Source organism: Daphnia pulex, chromosome 5 (genome assembly GCF_021134715.1).
Source record: "Daphnia pulex isolate KAP4 chromosome 5, ASM2113471v1".
Lineage (NCBI taxonomy): Eukaryota > Metazoa > Arthropoda > Branchiopoda > Diplostraca > Daphniidae > Daphnia > Daphnia pulex.
In genome coordinates, this window is record NC_060021.1 from 2,591,247 (window position 1) to 2,611,546 (window position 20,300).

At 55.2% G+C, this 20,300-nt stretch overlaps 1 protein-coding gene across 4 annotated transcripts in view; it reads right to left on the bottom strand.

Moving 5' to 3' along the window:
- Positions 1-20,300, bottom strand: part of LOC124194754 (titin-like) — a 66,575-nt gene that overhangs the window by 45,476 nt on the left and 799 nt on the right. For 3 of the 4 annotated variants that reach the window (XM_046589092.1, XM_046589091.1, XM_046589094.1), the window contains exons 2-17: positions 17,117-17,183; positions 16,814-16,986; positions 15,082-16,731; positions 14,438-14,984; positions 14,011-14,375; positions 13,426-13,847; positions 13,140-13,364; positions 11,834-13,075; positions 11,213-11,611; positions 6,896-11,145; positions 6,649-6,823; positions 5,761-6,561; positions 4,282-5,686; positions 3,649-4,168; positions 3,408-3,579; positions 3,152-3,338 (exon numbers count right to left, since the gene is read on the bottom strand). In XM_046589092.1, coding sequence (XP_046445048.1) covers positions 3,152-3,338; positions 3,408-3,579; positions 3,649-4,168; positions 4,282-5,686; positions 5,761-6,561; positions 6,649-6,823; positions 6,896-11,145; positions 11,213-11,611; positions 11,834-13,075; positions 13,140-13,364; positions 13,426-13,847; positions 14,011-14,375; positions 14,438-14,984; positions 15,082-16,731; positions 16,814-16,986; positions 17,117-17,183 — 12,600 coding nt within the window. Of the gene's footprint in view, positions 1-3,151; positions 3,339-3,407; positions 3,580-3,648; positions 4,169-4,281; positions 5,687-5,760; positions 6,562-6,648; positions 6,824-6,895; positions 11,146-11,212; positions 11,612-11,833; positions 13,076-13,139; positions 13,365-13,425; positions 13,848-14,010; positions 14,376-14,437; positions 14,985-15,081; positions 16,732-16,813; positions 16,987-17,116; positions 17,184-17,422; positions 20,291-20,300 lie in introns of those variants that run through there. The other variant, XM_046589093.1, reaches the window with a different exon arrangement.

Below are 20,300 nucleotides of genomic sequence, written 5' to 3' on the forward strand. Positions count from 1 at the left end.
GTGTGTGCGTTTGTGTGTGTCATGGAGTATTTTCTTTCGTAAATTTTTGGGGGTATTTGTTTGTTTGTTTTGTTTTGTTTTAGGGCTTACTGTGCACGGTCAGGTACGCAGACGACTCCACTTGACTGGCCGGGTTGGTGGCGCGACACGTGTAGACGCCCGAATCCTCCGGGTAGGTGGTTTTGATCAATAAGACCGCGTGGTTACCTTCCTGGATCATCTGCTTCAAGACGGACAAGACGGACAAAACGAAAAAATAGAGACGGGCACAACAACAAATTCACAGAAAAAGAAAAGAAATGGAAAGAATAGAAGAAATTAGAATAGCCCCCAAAGAGAAAAAAATTGAAATTCAAGTTAATACCTGAAAGTCGCTGGACGGCGGGATGATCTGGCCCTCCCTCATCCACTGGATGGTCGGCAGCGGAGTGCCGCTGACCAAAGTGCGGAACTGGACGGGGCTGCCCTCGACGACGTTGACGTCTTCCAGGTTGGTCAACGACGGCGGAACGTCGCCGGAATCGGGAGCTGTTAAAGCCAGAAAAAAGTTCAAATTGAAATTGAAATTGAAATTGAAATCCTTAATTTTAAATGTAAGGAGATTTACCGATGACGTGGAGGCTGGCGGAGCACTCGGCCTGGCCGGTGGCGTTGCTGGCCACGCATCGATAAGTGCCTTCGTCTTCCGGGAAAGCTTCCGAGATGCGGAGGACGTGGGTGTCGCTACCTTCCTGCGACATGATGAAATAGCGCGAAGGTTTGATCTGCTGGCCGTCCTTCTCCCAGTTGATCTGCGGGGCCGGATTGCCGGCCACACGGCAGCGGAAGACGGCCGCTTGGCCTTCCGGAACGTTCTGCTCCTTCATGGCCAGCGAGAAGCGAGGCGACGAGGTCGAGGATTTCGACGATCCTTTAGCTTCCGGCGAAGATCCACCCGACTTGACCACCTGGGCTATCTCGACGTAGCACTGGGCCTCGCAGCGGCCCTCGCCGGCCGAGTTGATGGCCACGCACTCGTAGATGCCAGAGTCTTCCGGCAGCGTTTCGATGATGATGAGCGTGTAGACGTCGTCCTCCTCCAGGATCTTGTAGCGGATGTCGGAGGCGATCTTCCGGCCGTTCTTGAGCCAGTAAATGTCCATGGGCTTGGTGCCCGTCACTTTGGCGTCGAAGCGGATCAGCTGGCCGGCCTTGACGCTCGTGTCTTGGATGGTGCTGAGGAAGGAAGGCGGGACGAGTCCGCCGCGGCCGACGGGCCGCTCCTCCACCACCAAGTTGGCGCTGCACTTGGCCCCGCCTCCGCGGTTCTCGGCCACGGCGGCGAAGATACCGGAATCCTCCATAAAGACCTGGCGGATCGTCAGCACCGACTTGGATCCGAAGTTGTGGATCTGGAACTCGGACGAGTTCTTGATGGGGAAATCCTCGCGGAACCAGGTGACGGTCGGCGTTGGATCGCCCTCAAATTCCACCTCGAAGCGGGCGCTCTCGTGCTCAAACACTCGGCACGGCTGGATCTTTTTGGTGAAGAACGGCGGCACGGCCGGTTTCTATTTTCATCAGAAAAAAACGGGAAAAAATTAATTTCGTTAAAAATATTTTTTTCTAATTCCGGAATTTTTTCTTCCAGAATTCCGGAAGAAAAAAAAATTCCGGAAAAATATAATTTTTGGTTTGATTTGATTACCACTTGGCCCTGAACGACGCGTTCGTGGGTGCGGCCCTTGTGCTCGACTTCGGTGGTCTCGGTGGCCGTGATCTTGCGGGTGATCTCCATCTGGCCCTTGGTCTCCTTCTGGACCTGCTTCTGCTTGGCCACGTGAACCTCACGGCCATGAACCGACGACTCAAACGGGTCGGGTGGCACTCCGCCGCGATCAGAGTCGATGTGCACCTCCGATCGGTGGGCCTCGCTCGTCTTGCGACTGGTCGCCGTTTGGCGCTCCACCGACTGGCGGCTGATGACTGTCGTCATCTGGTCGTGTCTCTGTTCCGTCTGCTCCGACGAGTGATCCCTGTTGTGGAAAAATTTAAATTCTCGAAATGATTTGGCGGGAAAATTTGAAAATTTTGAAAAAAAACAAATTTACAATTTGGTTTCGTAGCTCTGGGCCATGCCCTTGGCCATGGAACTCTTGACAATCTTCTCGCCCGGAATGGCGAACTGGTGCGAAGCTTCTCGCAATTTCACCTCCTTGTGGACGACATTATCCTCCAGCTGGACAAACAAATTAAAAAATTAAAATTGCAAGTTTTTTTTTTTAAATTTCCCGCTGAAAATGTCGGGGGCGATCGGACGGACCTGTTTGAGGCTCTTGTAATAGTCGTCGTTCTTCTTGCTCTTGACCTGACGCTGCCACTCCGTTTCCGTCTCCTGGACCGACTTCTTGGTGAAGAACTCGGCCGCAGAATCGCTCTGGGCCTGGCGGGACGGGTCCTCGAAGCGGCGCTGGAGCTCGCCGCCGTCCTGTCGATCCTTCTGGTAAGTTTTCAGGTCGCTATCATACCATGCTGGACAGACAAAGAATAGGACAAAGGGCCGCTAAAGATTTTTCATTTCTTTTTGGTTCGGGGGTTGCGTCGACTAATTCAGAAGAAAAATAAAACCAACAAACTGGACACGGACGGACGGGGGTTGGAGAAGAGAGTCCATTCAAAAAATCCCTGAGCTCTCAGAGATGATTGAAAAAAAAGGAGCCGGACAGAAAAAAAAGGTGGGAAAAAGTAATCTAGAAGACGGAACAGACAACAAAGACACAGCTGGACTAAAATAAAAATAAATAAAGAAAGGAAAGAGAAAAAATTTCTGGGGAAGCAGCTCTCATCACAAATACCTTACCCTTGCCGGATTCGAACCAACGGGGACCTTCGGCGGATGTCGGGCCATGGAGGAGAGAGAGGGGGAGGGAAAATGGGGAGGGGCGAAATGTTTTTTTGAGTGTGTCATGTTCATGTGAAAAGTGTGTCGTGTTTTAAGAAGAAGAAAGAAAAATAGAAAAAAAAAAAAGCTCCTGGGACGGGCGAAAACCTGGAAATTTCTTAACTCAATTTGAAATTAGTCACAAAATCATCCGGAGTTGGACGACGGCCCTAGAAGAGGGGGCAAGAGAGATCGGATCAAGTCGGTGGGGAGGAGGCGGGCAAGACTCACGTTTGGGTGAATTCTTGAGGACGCCGCGGTGGTCGTCGTTGCGGGCCGTGACTTTGAGCTCCACGACGCAGCTGGCCGATCCCTGCGAGTTGCGGGCCACCACTTCCAGTTTGCCGTCGTCGTATTGGCGCGTCTTGGGGATGTCCAGGTGCCACATGCCGTCGTACGTCAACTTGTTTCGAGTGCCCTGGATAGACAGAAACAAAAAATTGAATTAATTTGCCCGTCTCTTTCTATTTTTAAATGTTGTCCTTACGTTGATGACAGTGTGTCCGTTCAGGATCCACATCACCCTGGGGCGAGGGTAGCCGGTGACTCGGCAGCAGAAACGGGCCCATTCGCCTTCCATCACCTGGACGTTCTTGGGCTGGAGGACGAAGACGGGCTTCTCCTTTAGCACCTCGGCTTCAGCCCTCTCGTCCGGCATTCTAAATCATTCAACCAAAAATGGAATTAAGTCCAGCAAAAGAAAATAATTCAATTGATGGAAGACGGACCTCTGCCAGGAAGCTTCCATTTCGCGGATCATTTCCACGCTCTGCATGCCCTTGGGCAACTGGGAATCGTAAATGATGCCCTTGCTGCCCGTCGTCTTGATGAAGGCCCTGGTCTCGTCCATGCCGTACTTGTTGGTTGCCCGGCAGACGTACTCGCCGGAATCCTCCGGGTAGACCCAGCCGAAATTCATGGCCACGTAGCCAAAGTCGTAGATGGGCGTGAAGCGGGTCTTGTAGGCCAGCGGCTTGCCGTTGAAGAACCATTCAACCCGCATGTTGGGGTCGCCAACCGGGGCCAGCTGGCACTCGAACTTGGTCATCTCCATCTCCTTGAGCTCCAGCATGTCCTTGATCTGAGTCACGAAGCGCGGCGGCTGGCGCTTGTCGGCGTCGTAGATGTCGTCCTCCGTCAGGAAGATCTCGGACGTGTATTTCTTCAGGGCCGCTTCCATCTGGAGCAGCGTCTCAGATTTCTTCATGCCGCGGGGCATCTGGTTCTGCATGATGATGGCCGGAACACCTGGAATTTAAAAATTTGAAAATGAATTTTTTTCTTCCGGAATTTCTTCCGGCCGGATCATAATTTTTGTTTCTTCCGGCCGAATTATTGAAGATGAAAATCAAATGTCTTACTTTTGCATGTGAGGCTGGCCTTGGTGGTGGCCTCGCCTTTGCGGTTAAAGGCTCGGCACATGTACTCGCCGGCGTCTTCCGGATAGGCGTAGAGGATGTCCAGGGAGACGAAGCCCAGCTCGAAAACGGTGCGGAAGCGATGGCCACTCTGCAGGAGCTTGCCGTTGTGGTACCACTCAACCCGGAGGTTGGCGTCCGTCTTGGGCTCCACCCGGCACTCGAAATGGGCATTGTCACCTTCTTCCATCGACACTTCCGTCACCTGCTGGGTGAAATGAGGCGCCACTTCTGGCGTGTCCTCCTGGAAGCGCTCGACGACCGGGCCGCGCTCCAAGTCTCGGAGCTTCTCGCCCGTCATGCCCTGCGGCAGCTGCGAGTCCGTGTTGACGCCTCGCTTGCCCTTGGTGACCAGTTTGGCCTTGGTGGTGGCCGAGCCCCAGCGGTTGGTGGCCCGGCAGACGTACTCGCCGGCGTCGCGCGGGAAGGTCCAGTCAATGTCCAGGACCACAAAACCGAAATCGTCCAGCATGCGGATGCGCGAGCCAGAGCCAAGCGGGCGCCCGTTGTGGAACCACTCGATGCGCATAGAAGCGTCGCCGACCGGCTCGACCCGGCAGTCGAAATGGGCCGCCTGGCCCTCGACCAGGTCCAGGTCCTTGATTTCGCTGACGAACTTGGGCGGGTTGGGCTGCTCGTCGGCCGCCGCGGCTGGCTCGTCCCTCTTGTAGAGGTTCTCCTCCAACTTCTGGATGGCCTGGGTGCCGCTCTTGAAGCTCTGCGGCAGCTGCGGCTCCAGGACGATGCCCTGACGGCCCTTGACCTGCAGAGTGCACGAGACAGAGGCCTCGCCGTGCTTGTTGCTGGCCTTGCACGTGTAGAGGCCGGCGTCGCGGGAGTAGACGCCCGTCACCTCCAGGATGACGAAGCCAAAGTCGGAAATGGTCTTGACACGCGAGCCGGCCAGCAGGGCCTTGCCGTTGTGGAACCACTCGACCCGCAGGCTGGGATCGCCCACCGGAGTCAATTTCGTTTCAAAGTGGGCCAGCCCGTTCTCCGGCAGTAGGAGATCGCCCGGCTGGCTCAAAAACTCGGGCGGTTTGCCGGTGTCAGTTTCGGCCGCTTGGTCGGCCGGACGTCCGCCCAGTCCTTCCAATTCGGCGATGCGCTCGATGGTCCGCTCCATGCCCTTGGGCAGCTGGGACTCGAAAATGACGTTACGCTTGCCTTGGCATTTGAGCGAGGCCGAAGTGACGGCCTCGCCGTAGTCGTTGGTGGCCCGGCAAGAGTACTCGCCGGAATCCTCTGGGTAGACGGGCGAGATCTCCAAGATGACGAAGCCGAAATCGCTGAACGTGCGGATGCGAGAGCCCGTCTTCAGAGGTTTGCCGTTGAAGAACCATTCGACCTGAAATAAAGACAAGACGGGCAAATGATCATTTCTGGTTGCCCAGCAATTTTGGTTTTGTTTTATTTTCTCACCTTGAGTTTTGGATCGTCCGTGGGAGTCAAACGGCCCTCGAAGTGGGAATTCTCTCCTTCCCGAAGTCCGGCCACGTTGTTGAGCGGGACGGTGAAGACGGGCGCCTGGCGGCGGACCTCCTCCACGGCTCCGTCGTAGCGCTCCTTGTCTTCCAGCGACTGGATCTTCTGCAGCGAGTCCATTCCCTTGGGCAACTGCGAGTCGAGGATGAGGCTGGCCTTGGACAGGCACTTGAGGGTGGCCCGGGTGCTGTCCTGGCCCATCTGGTTGACGGCCCGGCACTCGTAGACGCCGCAATCCTCCTCGTAACAGTAGAGGATGTCCAGGATGACGATGCCAAAGTCGTGGAAGGTGCGGAACCGGTGGCCCGTCGGCAGTTTGGTGCCGTTGCAGTACCACTCGACCATCAGGAGCGGGTCGTTGACGGGCGTCAGACGGGCCTCGAAGTGGGCGCTTTGTCCCTCCACCAGACGGGCAACGTCCGTCAGTTGGGTGACGAATTTGGGGGCCTCAGAGGCGGCGGCCATCGGGGCTTGTTCGTGGATCGATTGGTCTTCCAGGGCCCTGATCTTGGCCAGCGAGTCTGGCTGGAGAGAGTCCGAGTAGACGCCTCCCTTGCCGACGCAGCGCAAAGTGGCCCGGGTGAAATCTTCGCCAAACTTGTTGCTGGCCTTGCAAATGTACTCGCCGGAATCGTGGGACTGGACGTAGGCGATGTCCAGCACGACGAAACCAAAGTCCGACACCGTCTTGATGCGCGAAGAATGGCGCAGCGGCTGGCCGTTAACGAACCATTCAACCTGGAAACATTTAAAAATTAAACGGGCCGGTTTATTTAAATGTTTTAAATGGAAATTGTCCATTTCCATCCAGTGACGGGCAAATACCTTGAGGTTAGGATCTCCGACGGGCACCAAAGTGCATTCGAAATGGGCAGATTGGCCGTCCTTTAATCCTTCCAGGCTCTGGATTTGCGATGTAAATTCCGGTTTCTGGCCGCTGGACATGTCGACGCATTCCAGAGTCACGCTGATCTCGGCCACACCCCATTTGTTAGTAGCTCTGTCCAGCAAAATAATAAATCAATCAAATACGGTCCATCCGTAATAAACAACATTTTAAATTAATTTGTACCTGCAGGTGTAGATGCCAGAATCTTCGACCTTGGTGCCGATGATTTCCAGGACGACCATGCCAAAGGCGTGGACGGTGCGTTCCCGGTGGCCCAGCTTGAGCGATTGTCCGTTGTAGAACCACTCAACGGTCATGGTCTGGTCGCCGATGGGCGTCAGGGTGGCCTCGAAGTGGGCAATGTCACCCTCCAGCAAGTTGGTGACGTTCTGGAACTGGGAAGTGAAGACGGGCGCCTTGCCGTCCTCGTCGGCCTCGCCGAGTCCCCTGGACGGCAGGAGGGAATCCTCCAAGCGCTGGATCTGCTCCAGGCCGGCCTCTCCTTTGGGATGTTGGGTGTCCTCGATGAGGCCCTCCTTGCCCTGGCAGTAGACGGTGGTGGTGGTGAAGGCCTCACCGGCCGCGTTGGTGGCCCGGCAAGTGTAGACGCCCTGATCTCTCGAGTAGACGTCCGACAGGTCCAGCGAGATGAAGCCAAAGTCGTTGGTCATCTTGAAGCGGGAGCCGTGGTCCAGCAGTTTGCCGTTGAAGAACCACTCGACGCGCAGTTTGGGGTCCTGTTTCGGCTCAACGTGGCACTCCATGTGCAGCGGCTGGCCCTCGGCCGGCGAGAACTTCTCAGGCAGTGGGATGATGAACAGCGGCTTGGGGAAGCTGGCCTCCGGAGCGGACGACTGGCGCTGGTACTTGTTGTAATAGGCCTGCTCGGCTTCGTGGACGGCCTCCAGACCGGCCTTGCCCTGTGGGTGCTGAGTGTCCAGGTAGATGTTCTCCTTGCTGGTGCAGCGCAGGGTGCCGGTCGAGACGGCCTGGCCCTTGGCGTTCTGGGCCCGGCAGGTGTAGACGCCGGAATCTTCGGCGTAGACGTGGGTGATGTCCAGGGAGACGTAGCCAAAATCGTAGGTGGCGTTGAAGCGGGAAGCGACGGGCAAGAGTTTGCCGTTGACGAACCACTCGATCTTCATGGTCGGGTCCTTGCTGGGCTGCACACGGCACTCAAAGTGGGCCGTCTCGCCTTCGCGGCACTCGACGTTGTTCAAATGGGTGATGAAGACGGGCGACTCAAAGTCCGCCTCCTGCTCCACCATCTCGCGGACCTGCTGCTCTTCCAGGGCGGCAATCTTAGCCAGGGCCTCTGGGCGCAAAGCCTGGCCCAGCAGCCAGCCGTGGGCTTCCACCCGGATGGTGCAGGTCGAAACGGCCTCGCCAAGTTTGTTGACGGCCTTGCAGACGTAAATGCCCGAATCGTCGGCCCGGAGTCCGTGCATGTCCAGGGAGACGAGACCAAAGTCGAAAGTGCTGCGGATGCGCGAGCCGGTCATCAGCTGGACTCCGTTGTGGTACCATTCCACTCGCAAGTTGGGATCGCTCCTGGGCTCCACCTGGGCTTCCAGGTGAAGGTTCTGGCCCTCGGCCAGCAGCTCCTGGTTGACCAAGTTCTTGATGAAACGAGGAGCTTCCGACATGGGGGCGTCGTCGTAGGTGGTCGGTGCCCGGTTCAATTCCGTCTCCTTCAGCTGGATCTTCTGCCAGGCTTGCGGCTGGACGGCGTCGCCCAGGATGCTGCCCCTGGGTCGGACTTTCATGGCCGTGGTGGAAACGGCCTCGCCGGCCTTGTTGATGGCCTTGCACATGTAGACGCCGGAATCTTCCGGAATGACCGAGCTGACGTCCAGGGTGACGTAGCCAAAGTCGTGAGTGACCCGGAAGCGGCTGCCCATCTTGAGCTCGACGCCGTTGACGTACCACTCAAAGTGGAGCGACGGATCACCGACGGGCACGACTCTGCACTCGAAATGGGCGTTCTGACCCTCCAGGAGTTCGGCCGGCCCAGTCAGGCAGGTGGTGAAGACGGGCTTCTCGAAAACGTTGTCCAGCTCCGGCCCGCGCTGCGGGGCTTTGCCTTCCTCCAGCTCGCGGATCTTGCGCATGCCTTCCGGATGTTGGCTCTCCAGCATGATGCTGGCCTTGGAGAGGATCTTGACCGAAGCCGTGGTAACGGCCTCGCCCAGCGAGTTGGTGGCCCGGCACATGTAAATGCCCTGGTCCTCGTCGCGAATGTGGGAAATGTCCAGGGCGACGTAGCCAAAGTCGTGGGTCTTCTGGATCCTGGACGAGTCCTCCAGGGGCAGGTTGTTGCGGAACCATTCCACCTTGAGCGACGGATCGCCGACGGGGATCAGACGGCACTCCAGGTGGGCGTTGGCGCTTTCCAGGAGTCCCTCCAGGTTCTGGAGCGGAGCGGTGAAAACCGGGCGCTGGAAGGGCACCGGTTCAAGGTTGATCTCCTTGCGGAAGCGGTTGGCGTCTTCCAGCTCGCGAATCTTGTCCAGACCCTGTGGGTGTTGAGATTCCAGGATGAGGCCGCTGCGGCCCTCCACCTGGATGTCGATCGACGAGCTGCACTCGCCGAAATCGTTGACCACCTTGACCGTGTACTTGCCTCCGTCTTCCGGCAGGACGTGCTTAATGTCCAGGGCGATGTAGCCAAAGTCGCAGGTGACGTGGTAGCGAGAGGCCGACTGGAGCGGCTTGCCGTTGTGGAACACTTCCACCCGGAGCTTGGGGTCGCGGACGGGCTCGACTCGGCACTCCAAATGGGCCGTCTGACCCTCCTGGAGTTTGGTGGTGCCCTGGAGCTCCGTGATGAAGCGGGGAGGGCCGGCCGGCTCTTCCACCTCTTCCGGGCGGCTGGTCGTGTGCGATTCCAGGGCTCGGATCTTCTCCCAGCCTTCGGGGTGTTGAGAGTCCAGGTAGATGGACTTGCGCGACGCCACCTGGATGGTGCAGGTGTTGACGGCCTCGCCCAGGGCGTTAATGGCCTTGCACATGTAAGTTCCAGTGTCCTCCGGGTAGGTATAGAGGACGTCCAGGGCCACGTAGCCAAAGTCGTGAGTGGCCCGGAAGCGATGGCCGGTGCGGATGGCCATGCCGTTGACGTACCACTCGACCCGCATCTTGGGGTCGTTGATGGGTTCCAGGCGGCACTCGAGGTGGGCGTGATCTCCCTCCTTCATGTTCTCCAGGTTCTGGAGCGGAGTCGTGAAAATGGGCCGCTGCATCTCCTGCTCAACGTCCTCCTTGGCTGGGCGGGTGTAGGCCTCCAGCTCGTTGATCTTGGTCAAGCGCTGCTGGTCCAGGGTGTCCAGGACGAGGCCGGCCTTTCCTTCGACCGTCACCGAGCAAGTGGTGACCGTTTCGCCATTGGCGTTGATGGCCTTGCACATGTAAGTGCCGGAATCCTCGGCGTAGGCGTACAGGATGTCCAGGGCGACGAAGCCAAAATCGTAGGTGGTGCGGAAGCGATGGCCCTGCGAGATGGGGCGGCCGTTGTGGTACCACTCGACTCGCATGGTCGGGTCGTTGACGGGCACCAGAGTGGCTTCCAGGTGGGCAGACTGGCCCTCGGCCAGGTTCAAATTGCGCAGCGGACGGCCGAACGACGGCTTGTCCGTCATGGCCGAATCGACTTCGTCGACGCGTCGGTGGCGGGAACCGTCTTCCAGGTAGAGGATCTTCTCCAGGGCCGCCTGGTGCTGGGATTCCGTCACCAGGCCGGACCTGGACGAGACTTCGATGTTGAGCGTCGAGGTGCACGTGCCCAGCTTGTTGGTGGCCTTGATCGTGTACTCGCCGGAATCTTCCGGGTAGACGCTGAGAATGTCCAGGGCAGCGAAACCAAAATCGTGGACGGTGCGGAAGCGATGACCAGTCGACAAGGCCTTGCCGTTGTGGAACCATTCCACCTTCATGCTGGGATCGGGGTAAGGTTCGATCCGGCACTCGAAGTGCGTGTTCTGGCCCTCGACCAGCTTGGTCGGCCCGTTGAGCGGAGCCACAAACCTGGGCTTGTCCGTCACGACCGAATCCTCTTCCACCTGGCGCTGGTAGCGCGAAGAATCTTCCAGGTACTGGAGCTTGTCCAGGGCCGTCTGGTGTTGGGTTTCCGTGACGACCATCGTGTCTCTCGACTGGACAATCAGGGTGGCCGAAGTGACGGCCTGGCCCAGCTCGTTGGTGGCCCGGCAAGAGTAGGTGCCCGAATCATCCGGGCGGACGTACTTCAAATCCAAGGCGACGAATCCAAAATCGTTCAAAGTCGAAATCCGGTTGGCGTCCTGGAGCGGCACGCCGTTCTTGAACCATTCCACCCGGAGGCGAGAGTCGCCGACCGGGATGAGACGGGCCTCGAAATGGGCCGATTGGTTCTCCTTCAAAGTCAAATTCTTCATCGGCTGGGTGAACATCGGGGCCTAAATTGAACAAAGAAAAATTTGAATTCCTTCCGCCCGGAAGGATTTTTTTTTTTTTAATTCTCACCTGGGTGGTGGAATCCTCCACGTCGGACGGGCGCTGTTGGCGGGAAGCGTCTTCCAGGTACTGAATCTGACTCAAGGCCGTCTGATTCTGGGTCTCGCGGACGATGGATTTCTTAGAGTGGACGCTCAACTGGCACGAAGTGACGGCCTGGCCCAGGGCGTTGGAGGCCCGGCAGGTGTAAGTGCCGGCGTCTTCCGGGTACGAGTACATAATGTCCAGGGCGACAAAGCCGAAGCTGTTGGTCTCCATGAAGCGGGAGCCGGACTTTAGTGGCATGTTGTTCTGGAACCACTCGATCCTCATGGTGGGATCCGAGACGGGAATCAAACGGCACTCGAAATGGGCCCGCTGGCCTTCCTTGATCTCGATCGTTTTCAGCGACGTCGTAAAGACCGGCGCCTGTATTGAATCAGCGTGTCGTGTTCCAAGGATGTGCGGATGTGATGGACGGACGGACCAATAAAAAAAGAAATTTTACAAAAATTGTTAATTTTGTTATTTGATTTTATTTGATAATTTTAAATAATTTTCTGTGTTGTTAATGAGATCATTCTAGTCCGGCCAGACGGACGGATTGAGCAGCCGGAAGCGGACCGTCTTCTTCAAGCTTTTCATCGTTACCTGAGTGCAGATTTCTTCAGACTCTTCGACGCGTTGGTATTTCGACTTGTCCTCCAGGTACTGCAGCTTGTCCATGCCCATGTTGTCGCGCTGGGCGTCCGTCACGATCTGCTTCGACGACTTGCACGACAAGTTGGCCGACGTCTCGTCGACGCCGACGGCGTTCTGGGCCCGGCAAGTGTAGACGCCCGAGTCCTCGGCGATGAGGCCGATGATGTCCAGGGCGACGTAGCCAAAATCGTGGATGGGCCGGAAGCGGCTGCCAATCGTCACGGGGCAGTTGTTCTTGAACCACTCGACTTTCAGGTTGGGATCCTGGACGGGCTCCAGTTTGCATTCGAAATGGGCGTTCTGGCCCTCGCGGAGCCCCTCCAGCGGTTTGGGCTTGGAAAGGAAGCGCGGGCGGATGGCCACGATCTCGTCAATGTCCTCGCGGCGCTTGTAGCGCGAAGCGTCTTCCAGGTACTGGATCTTCTCCAGCCCTCCGGGGTGCTGAGACTCGAGGATGAGCTGCGACTTGGCGACGACGCGGACGCTCGACGAGGTGACGGCCTCGCCCAGCTTGTTGTAAGCGCGGCAGGTGTAGACGCCGGAGTCTTCCGGGTAGACGCTGAGGATGTCCAGGGCCACGTAGTCGAAATCGAAAGCCGGGCGGAAGCGGTGCCCAGTGCGGATGGGCTGTCCGTTGACCAGCCAGTCGATGCGCATGGAAGAGTCTCCGACCGGAATCAGACGGCATTCCAGGTGGATGTTGGTGCCCTCGACCGTCTCGATGTTGTGCAGCGGCTTAGTGAAGAGCGGAATCTGCTCGACCGACATCTCCTCCACCTGCTTGCGGCTGTAGCGCGAGGAATCCTCCAGCATCTGGATCTGCTCCCAGGCGCCTTCGTGCTGCGTTTCCGTCAGGATGTCCGAGCGGTTGATGACGCGGACGCAGGCCGACGTGTGGGCCGTGCCCAGGTGGTTGGTGGCGCGGACCGTGTACTCGCCAGAGTCCAGGGCCGTCACGCCAATCACGTCCAGGGCCACGAAGCCAAAATCAAAGTACGACTTGAAGCGGGAGCCCACCGTGATGGGCTTGCCGTTGAAGTGCCACTCGACACGCATCGTCGGGTCGCCCATCGGCTCCAGTCGGCACTCCAGGTGGACGTTGTTGCCTTCGTTGACTGGATGCGGATCGCTCAGCGGGATCACGAAGATGGGACGCGATTTAGAGATTTCTTCAATGTCATATTGCGGCTCCTAATGAGAAAATTTGAATTTTGAGAAATTGGCGCCAAAATTTGAATTTTTGAATGTTTCAAACCTGGAACTTGGATTCTTCCAGGCGCTGGGCCTTGTCATAGGCAACACGGTGCATCGAGGTGGTGTCGATGCTGCTGCGGGTCTCCACAATCATGGTAGTCTCCGACTGGGCCTCGCCCAGGGCGTTGCGGGCAACCACCGTGTAGGTTCCAGCGTCCTCGGAGCGCACGTCCAAAATGTCCAGTGCCACATATCCAAAGTCGTGGAACAAATGGATGCGACTCGCCTGGGCAAATTCAAAAATTCGAAATTCAAATTCAAAAAAATAAAATTGTCAATTGATTCACCTGCATGAGGACTTTGCCGTTAAAGTACCACTCGACGCGCAGGGTCGAGTCGTTTTGCGGTTCCAGGCGGATCTCAAAGTGGGCCTTCTGGCCCTCGACGATCTTGTTGGTGCCCTTGAGCGGTCCGAGGAAGCGCGGCTTGATGGTGACCGAGGTGGTGGTCTCCTCCTTGCGGGCGTAGCGCGAGTCATCCTCCAGGTAGCGGATCTTCTCCAGGCCCTCGGGGTGCTGCGAATCCAGCAGAATGTCCTGCTTGGAGATGACGCTCAGCTTGGCGGCCGTGGTGGCCTCGCCCAGGGCGTTGCGGGCCACGCACGTGTACACACCGCGGTCGTGGATCGTGATGAATTTGATCGTCAGCGCCACGTAGCCGAAATTAAAAAAGTTGGTGATGCGCGAACTGGCCTCCAGCGGTTTGCCATCTAATTTGAATATTCGTGTCAAATTCGAATTAAAAAACCGCAATTAAAAAATAATAATAAAGAAATCAAATACAATTTGAAAAAATTTTAATGCAATCATAATTAATTATGAAACAATTAACTTTAATAGAATTTTAAAAAATGTATGTTTTAATTTTTTTACCTTTAAACCAGTGAACTGTCAGTTTTGGATCGCCGATGGGTTCAAGACGAGCTTCAAAGTGTGCAAAGCCTCCCTCACGAATTTCCAGTTGATCTTTGATGGGCGACTTGAACTCGGGCGGCGACGTGGCCTCGATGGGCTCCGGCTGGCCGCGCTGGGCCAGCGACAGTTGATAGGCTTCCAATTCCTCAATGCGCTCGATGTAGCGCTGCTGTTCCGGGATGCCCAGGTCGCCGGTGACAGTGCCGCGGCTGGCCACTTGGATGGCCGCCTGACTGACGGCCTCTCCCTGGCGATTGATGGCCTTCACCGTGTACATTCCAGCGTCTTCGGAACGCAGATGCATGATGTTTAATGCCACATAACTAAATTGAAATGAAATTTTTAAAATGTCATTCTAAAATTCCGGTCTCTTTTTAGTTTATACCCAAAATTGTAGATGGTGGTGATGCGAGAGCTGGCCGTAATGGATCGGCCGTCCTTGTACCACTCGATCCTCATGTAGGGGTCGCTGACGGGCTGGATCTGGGCCTCGAAATGGGCATAGGCGCCCTCGTTCATCAGGCCGAGATCGTGCAGCGGCTTGACAAAGACGGGCCGGGAGCCGGACAGGGTCTCCTCGACCGAGGTGTTGCGCTGGTAGCGCGAATAATCCTCCAACATTTGGATCTGCTCCAGCGATTCGGGATGCTGGGAAGTCGACTCGATGGTGGCCCGCGGGCCGACCACCATGGTGGCGCTAGAGTCGGCGTAGCCGGCCTCGTTGCTGACGCGGCAAGTGTAGACTCCACTGTCCTCGCGGATGACGCCAATCAGCAGCAGAGAAATGTAGCCGAAACGGTAAGTGACGGTAACGCGCGAGCTGGCCGCCAATGGCTTGCCATCAATGAACCAATCAACGCGCATGTTGGGGTCGCCGGCCGGGTTCACTTTGGCCTCGAAATAGGCTCGTTGCCCTTCGGCTAAATTAACATCTATTTTTAGACAAGAAAAAAAAGAAAAAAAAAATTTAATCCGCATTCCGGAATTCCGGAATTTTTTTCTTTATCTCGTAAATTTCAATTTTTTTACCTTTCAATGGCAGGATAAAAATGGGCGCCTCGTAAACGCGTTCTTCTTCTTCACGACGGGGTGCCTGGGGCCGGGCGCGCTCAACATGGCGCAAATAAATGACTTCGGGCTCCGGCTCAGCCTGCGGCTGGATGACTTTAGTCGGCTTGGGGAATCTCATGGCTTTGGGCTGGCCAGACGAGAGCTTTTGCTGGTCGACAAAGAGACGGGCTCGTGTGGCCGTCGAGCCGGCCGCATTCTGGGCCGTGCACTGGTACCATCCGGCGTCCATGAGACGGACGCAGGGAATTTCCAGGGCGCTGTATCCTCCCTCGTTGGTGATGGACAATTCGGGTCCGGCCGAGCTGACTGGGACGCTGTCCTTTTGCCAGGTGAGCTTGGGGATGGGCGTGCCGATGGCCCGGGCGTGGAGGCTGACGGGCTCGCCCTCCTTGACGTGAATCGTCGTGAATCTCTCGACGAATTTGGGGGCGACCACTTGTTCCCGCTCGATGACGGACAGCCGGACTTGGAAGCTGGCCTCGCCTCCCTTGTTGCGGGCCACGCACTGGATGACTCCAGAGTCGCCGAGGCCGGCCCCGGTGATCATCAGGGCGTGGTTGCCGGACTCGTTGACCAAAATCTTGTGGGTGGCGTCGTCCAGGATCTGGCGGCCGTTGAGGTACCACAAAACGTCCGGGTAAGGGCGGCCGGTGATGCGGCAGTCGAAGCGGACCATCTTGCCCTCGCCCACTTCCTGATCGGCCGGAACGCGGACAAATTGGGGCGGCAGGGCCTTGCCGCTGGGCTCTCCCGTTTCCATGACGACGGCGTCGTTGTTGATGTTGGCCGGGCGCTCCTGCTGCTGGGAAACGGTGCGGGCCACTTTGGCGGCGGTGGGTTCGCTAAAGGCCGGGGCGGCGGCCGGACGGGACTGGGCCCGCTTATCAGCGACGGGCGAGAATCCGTTGCTGGCACCGGACGGCTCGACGGCCAAGAAGGCGGTCGAGACGATGCATCCGGCCGCGTTCTCGGCAAACAAGGTGTAGTGGCCAGCGTCCTGCGGCTGGACCGAGCGGATCTTGAGCGTGGCCAGGTGGTTGCTGTGGGTCAGCTGGTGGCGGGGCGACGGGTTGAGCCGGGCGCCGTTCATGAACCACGTCAATTTGGGCTTGGGGTTGCCCTGAAGCTTGGCCTGGAACGTGGCGTCCGAGCCCTGGAGCAGCTTGGTGTTGCGCGGCTGCTGGACCAGCTGGGGCGGGGCCAGCGGCGTCGTCAGCTGCTCAAAGTCCGTCTCCGTTTCCGTCTCCGTCTCCGTCTGCAGGTCCAGCTGGGAGCGGCGGGTAAGCGACTCGCGGAATTCCACCTCGCGCAGTAGCCGGTACTCGAACGTGTCCACCTTAAAGTCCACGTCGTAGAGCTCCTGCTGCTGGACTTGATTGCCGTTCGTCTGGTAGGAGAGCAGCTCCGTGTGGGCGCTGCGCTCGTGGATGTCGGGCAAATGCTGCGGGAAGTTGAGCCCTTCCGGCTGGATGTAGACGGTGCAGATGGCCTCGCCGAATTTGTTGACGGCCGTGCAAGTGTACTCGCCTTCGTCGCCCGGCCCGATGTGAGTGATGAGTAGAGAGACTTTGCCCGATGTCGCCTCGTATTGCATCTGATATTTGCCACCTGTTGGAATATTTGGGGACCCAATTTGGAATTTTAAAAAGATGCGTCCGGATGTGTGTGACAACGAAATGTTTATCTTTACCCGAAGAGAGTGGCTGGCCTTCGCGGGTCCACGAGAGTTCTGGCCGGGGATTGCCGGTCACTTTGCCTTCGAAAAAGGCATCGCCCCCCTGAGCGAAACGGGCATTACGAAAGATTTGCTCAAAGACTGGTGGCGAGCCGTCCATGACCATCGACGGTCTGCCACTGCTCATTCTGTTTGTGTGTTTTTTGTTGGCAAGTGGAAGAGAAAAGAAAAAGAGAAAAGCCATTAGTCGTCATGTGACACACAGACTGTGAATGCTCTATCTTCTATTGAATTCAACGAAAAAGGAGTTGGACTTGCATCATCTGCTGTTGTTGATGTCCCTGCTGCTGGATCTGATGGCCCTGCTGCAGCATGGCACCTTGGACTGTGAAACGAAAAAGGAAATGGTGAGCATCAGGTGATCAGAGCCAAGAGAAACAAAGTAACGTTGGAACTAAAGTGGGACGCACACAAATCACAGAGACACTTTTGGCTGGCAAGGAGAGGTGAAAGTGATTGAGACATTGCAGGCTAGCTCTGTGGGGGAGGAATTTTCAAGTAACCGAGAATGATTGATGTGACTTCAGTTGCAACAACAAAAAAACAAATGGAAGATGTATATACCTCTCCCGATTGGCTGTGCAACAGTTTGCCGCTGCAGAGTGGTGTCCCCACGACAACATCTGTCAGCTGCCATCGATAATAATTCACTGCCAGACCATCGAATCTTGGTTGTCTACCACAACTAGCCTGGCTCCCCTTTTCGACCCTGCTCTGTTTATTAGTTTTAGCTGCCATCTGATCAAACTGAAAGCGCCTACGGCGACTTGTGTGTTCTTGCTCAGAGTGTATGTGTGTGTGGGGGGGAGAGAGATAGAAAAAATCCTTTTCTATTTCTTTTCTTTCTTTCCCCAAAATAATATTACACCACCATTTATTTATTATTCTCCTCTCCAAATGAGAGTTTTGGGTAGTTTTATTTTCGACCGCTAGATCGCAGCGCCATCGCGCCGTCTGCATTCCACAACACACGTCACATTCTTCAACAACAAATTTCTTTTCCCCAAAAAAAACTTTTATTTCTTTTTTTTTCTTTTCTTTTTTAATATTTCTGACGAGTTCCAATAATCATCGGGCATCCGAACCTCCAACATCCGCGTTCCATTTTCATCCGTCCGGCAACCCTCCCATCCGAAAAGAATAGAGCTGGGGGTCTCTCTCACATCATATTACGTAAATAATTGGGTAATAATATGTAGTTGGTTGTCGTTCTTGTGGGTTGTACTGACGCGGCGTTAAAAAATAAGAAAAATAAAAAAAATAAAAGCGAAGTAAAAAAGGTTGTTGGTTATTTGGCGAAGACGGCCCGGATGTGTATAATACACGCGCAAGAGTCCTCGACGGAGTTAAAAATATAAATCCAGAGAGTGAGAGAGAGTCGAAGTTGGTGCAAAAGCCGCTGGTGATTTGGGGAAGAGAAAGAGAAGAACCGAGACCCCCCCATCTCGCCTTTCTCGTGTCCATTTTTGGAACACACTCGGGCGCGCTGGGGTTTTTGTCGGAGACTCTCCCGTGTGTGTGTGCTGGGCTGGCCGTTCTCTCTCTCTCTTGGTTGGTTGTGTTAGTTGAAAAGTTTCCTTTTGCTCTAAAGAGATGTGATATATAAATTTAGCTCTGAGCCAGCGCAACTCTCCTCCTCAGACTCCGTGTAGTAGGAGTACACACAGCCCAGCAGGGGGATTTGAGACTCGCACACACTGTTATATAGAGTTTGTTGTTGATTGCTGCTGCAACTGGGCCCCGTTGCCCGGCCAAATCATCAATTTTCCAATTCGCCATCTCGTAGCCTTGCTCGTAGCTGAGAACTTTCTTGCGAGGGTTTTTAGTGGGGTTTTTATTTGAGTAGTTGTGTTTGTTCTTTTTTGATGAGGATTATTAAAAGAAATCAGCGCGCGATCGGAATGAAACGGTCATCCAACTTTTCGAGTTCGATTGTGCAGATGATGGCCTTCTCTCTCTCTCCTTTGTATACATTTAAGCGACCTGGATCGGATTCGGCTGGCCAACTTTCTCTCTGCCCGGCCCGGCCCGGCGTCAGCTGAGATTTCAATGAATGACAATGACCGAAAGTTCCTTTTCAGCTTCTCGTCTTTTTTGGGGTTTTTTTTTTCTTTCCAAACGAAGGGCCCAAAATGAAGATCAAATGTCTTTTCACAGTTGGAAGTTATCCGTCAGAATGGACAGCAGGGATAGACCTCCAAAGTATGACGGGCGAGCGCAATAGCACCTGACGGGCCCCGTGTGTCTATGTGTACAGCATAAATATATTTTTTCGCTGCAAGTTAGTAACTGTTGCTGCTGCTGCTGCTGGCCCTCCTCCTCCTACTCTCCTCGCCTGGCGAAACGTTTTTGTGACCTTTTAAAGTCAAAGCCCATGACTCACCTGAGAGAGCTGCGCCGGTTTTCTCTCTCCCGTCCGTCCGTCCGTCTGACTCTGTGTGTGTATACCCCCTTCTCTCTCTCTCTCGGCTGGATGCAACAGCAGCAGCCACACACAAAAACAAAATCTCCTTAAAAGAGAAGAGAGTCTCTCCACACACACACACACACAGCGGCGTGTGCGTGTCATTAGCATAGATCGTTCTGCTGGCCCGTCCCAGGTGTATTTTTTCTTTCTTTCTTCCATGCACAGATTTGACACCATTCTCTTCTTCTCTCTTCTTTTTTTGAGCCCAGTCAGTCATTGAGGGTTTAGACATGTACGGTGGAGGGAAAGAAAAAAACATGCACGAACGCAGCGACGGGCGGATTGTCTTCCATCCCACCCGTCTTTTTATCCGCCATCTTCTTCTTTTGTCGACTATTCCGAAGTAGAAGAAAAAGAAGAAGAAAAAGCTAAGACGAACGAACGCACACGGGGAGTAGAGAGAAAGTCGAGAAGGAAACAAACCGCTCCAGGGATTTCTGCCCGTCTTTGGCTCGGCTCGTTTCCCCTTCCCAAACATGTCTATAGCATAGCAATAGACACACACACACACATTTCGGGTTGTGTTGGAGTGAGGAATCCAGAAGAAGAAGAAGAAGAAGAACGAAGAAGAAGAAGAACTTTTGACTTTACACCACCTCTCCGCCAGAGTATCGGGTGACGGACCCACCACGAGCTGTTTGCTGCTGCTACTTTTTTGTCCTGTTTCCCTTTTCTTCTTCTTTTGGGGAAACAATTAGTGGCGAAAAAACTGAAATCATATCTCTTTTTCTCTCTCTCTCCCGGAGTGAAGACCCTTTTTTTAAACTTTGCGCCTTTTTCTTTCAATGGGAAAATAAAATAAAAATTTTAAAAAATTCCTTTTTTTCTTTCCTGTACTGGCCCAGCTCAGCATCTATTTTGGGTGTCTCTCCCCACCCCCTAGACGCACACACACACACACCCAAAAATATTCCAGCTCACGGCTCTCTTTTTATTTTTCTCTCTCTCGCTCTTTTTGAATTGAGAAAAACGAGG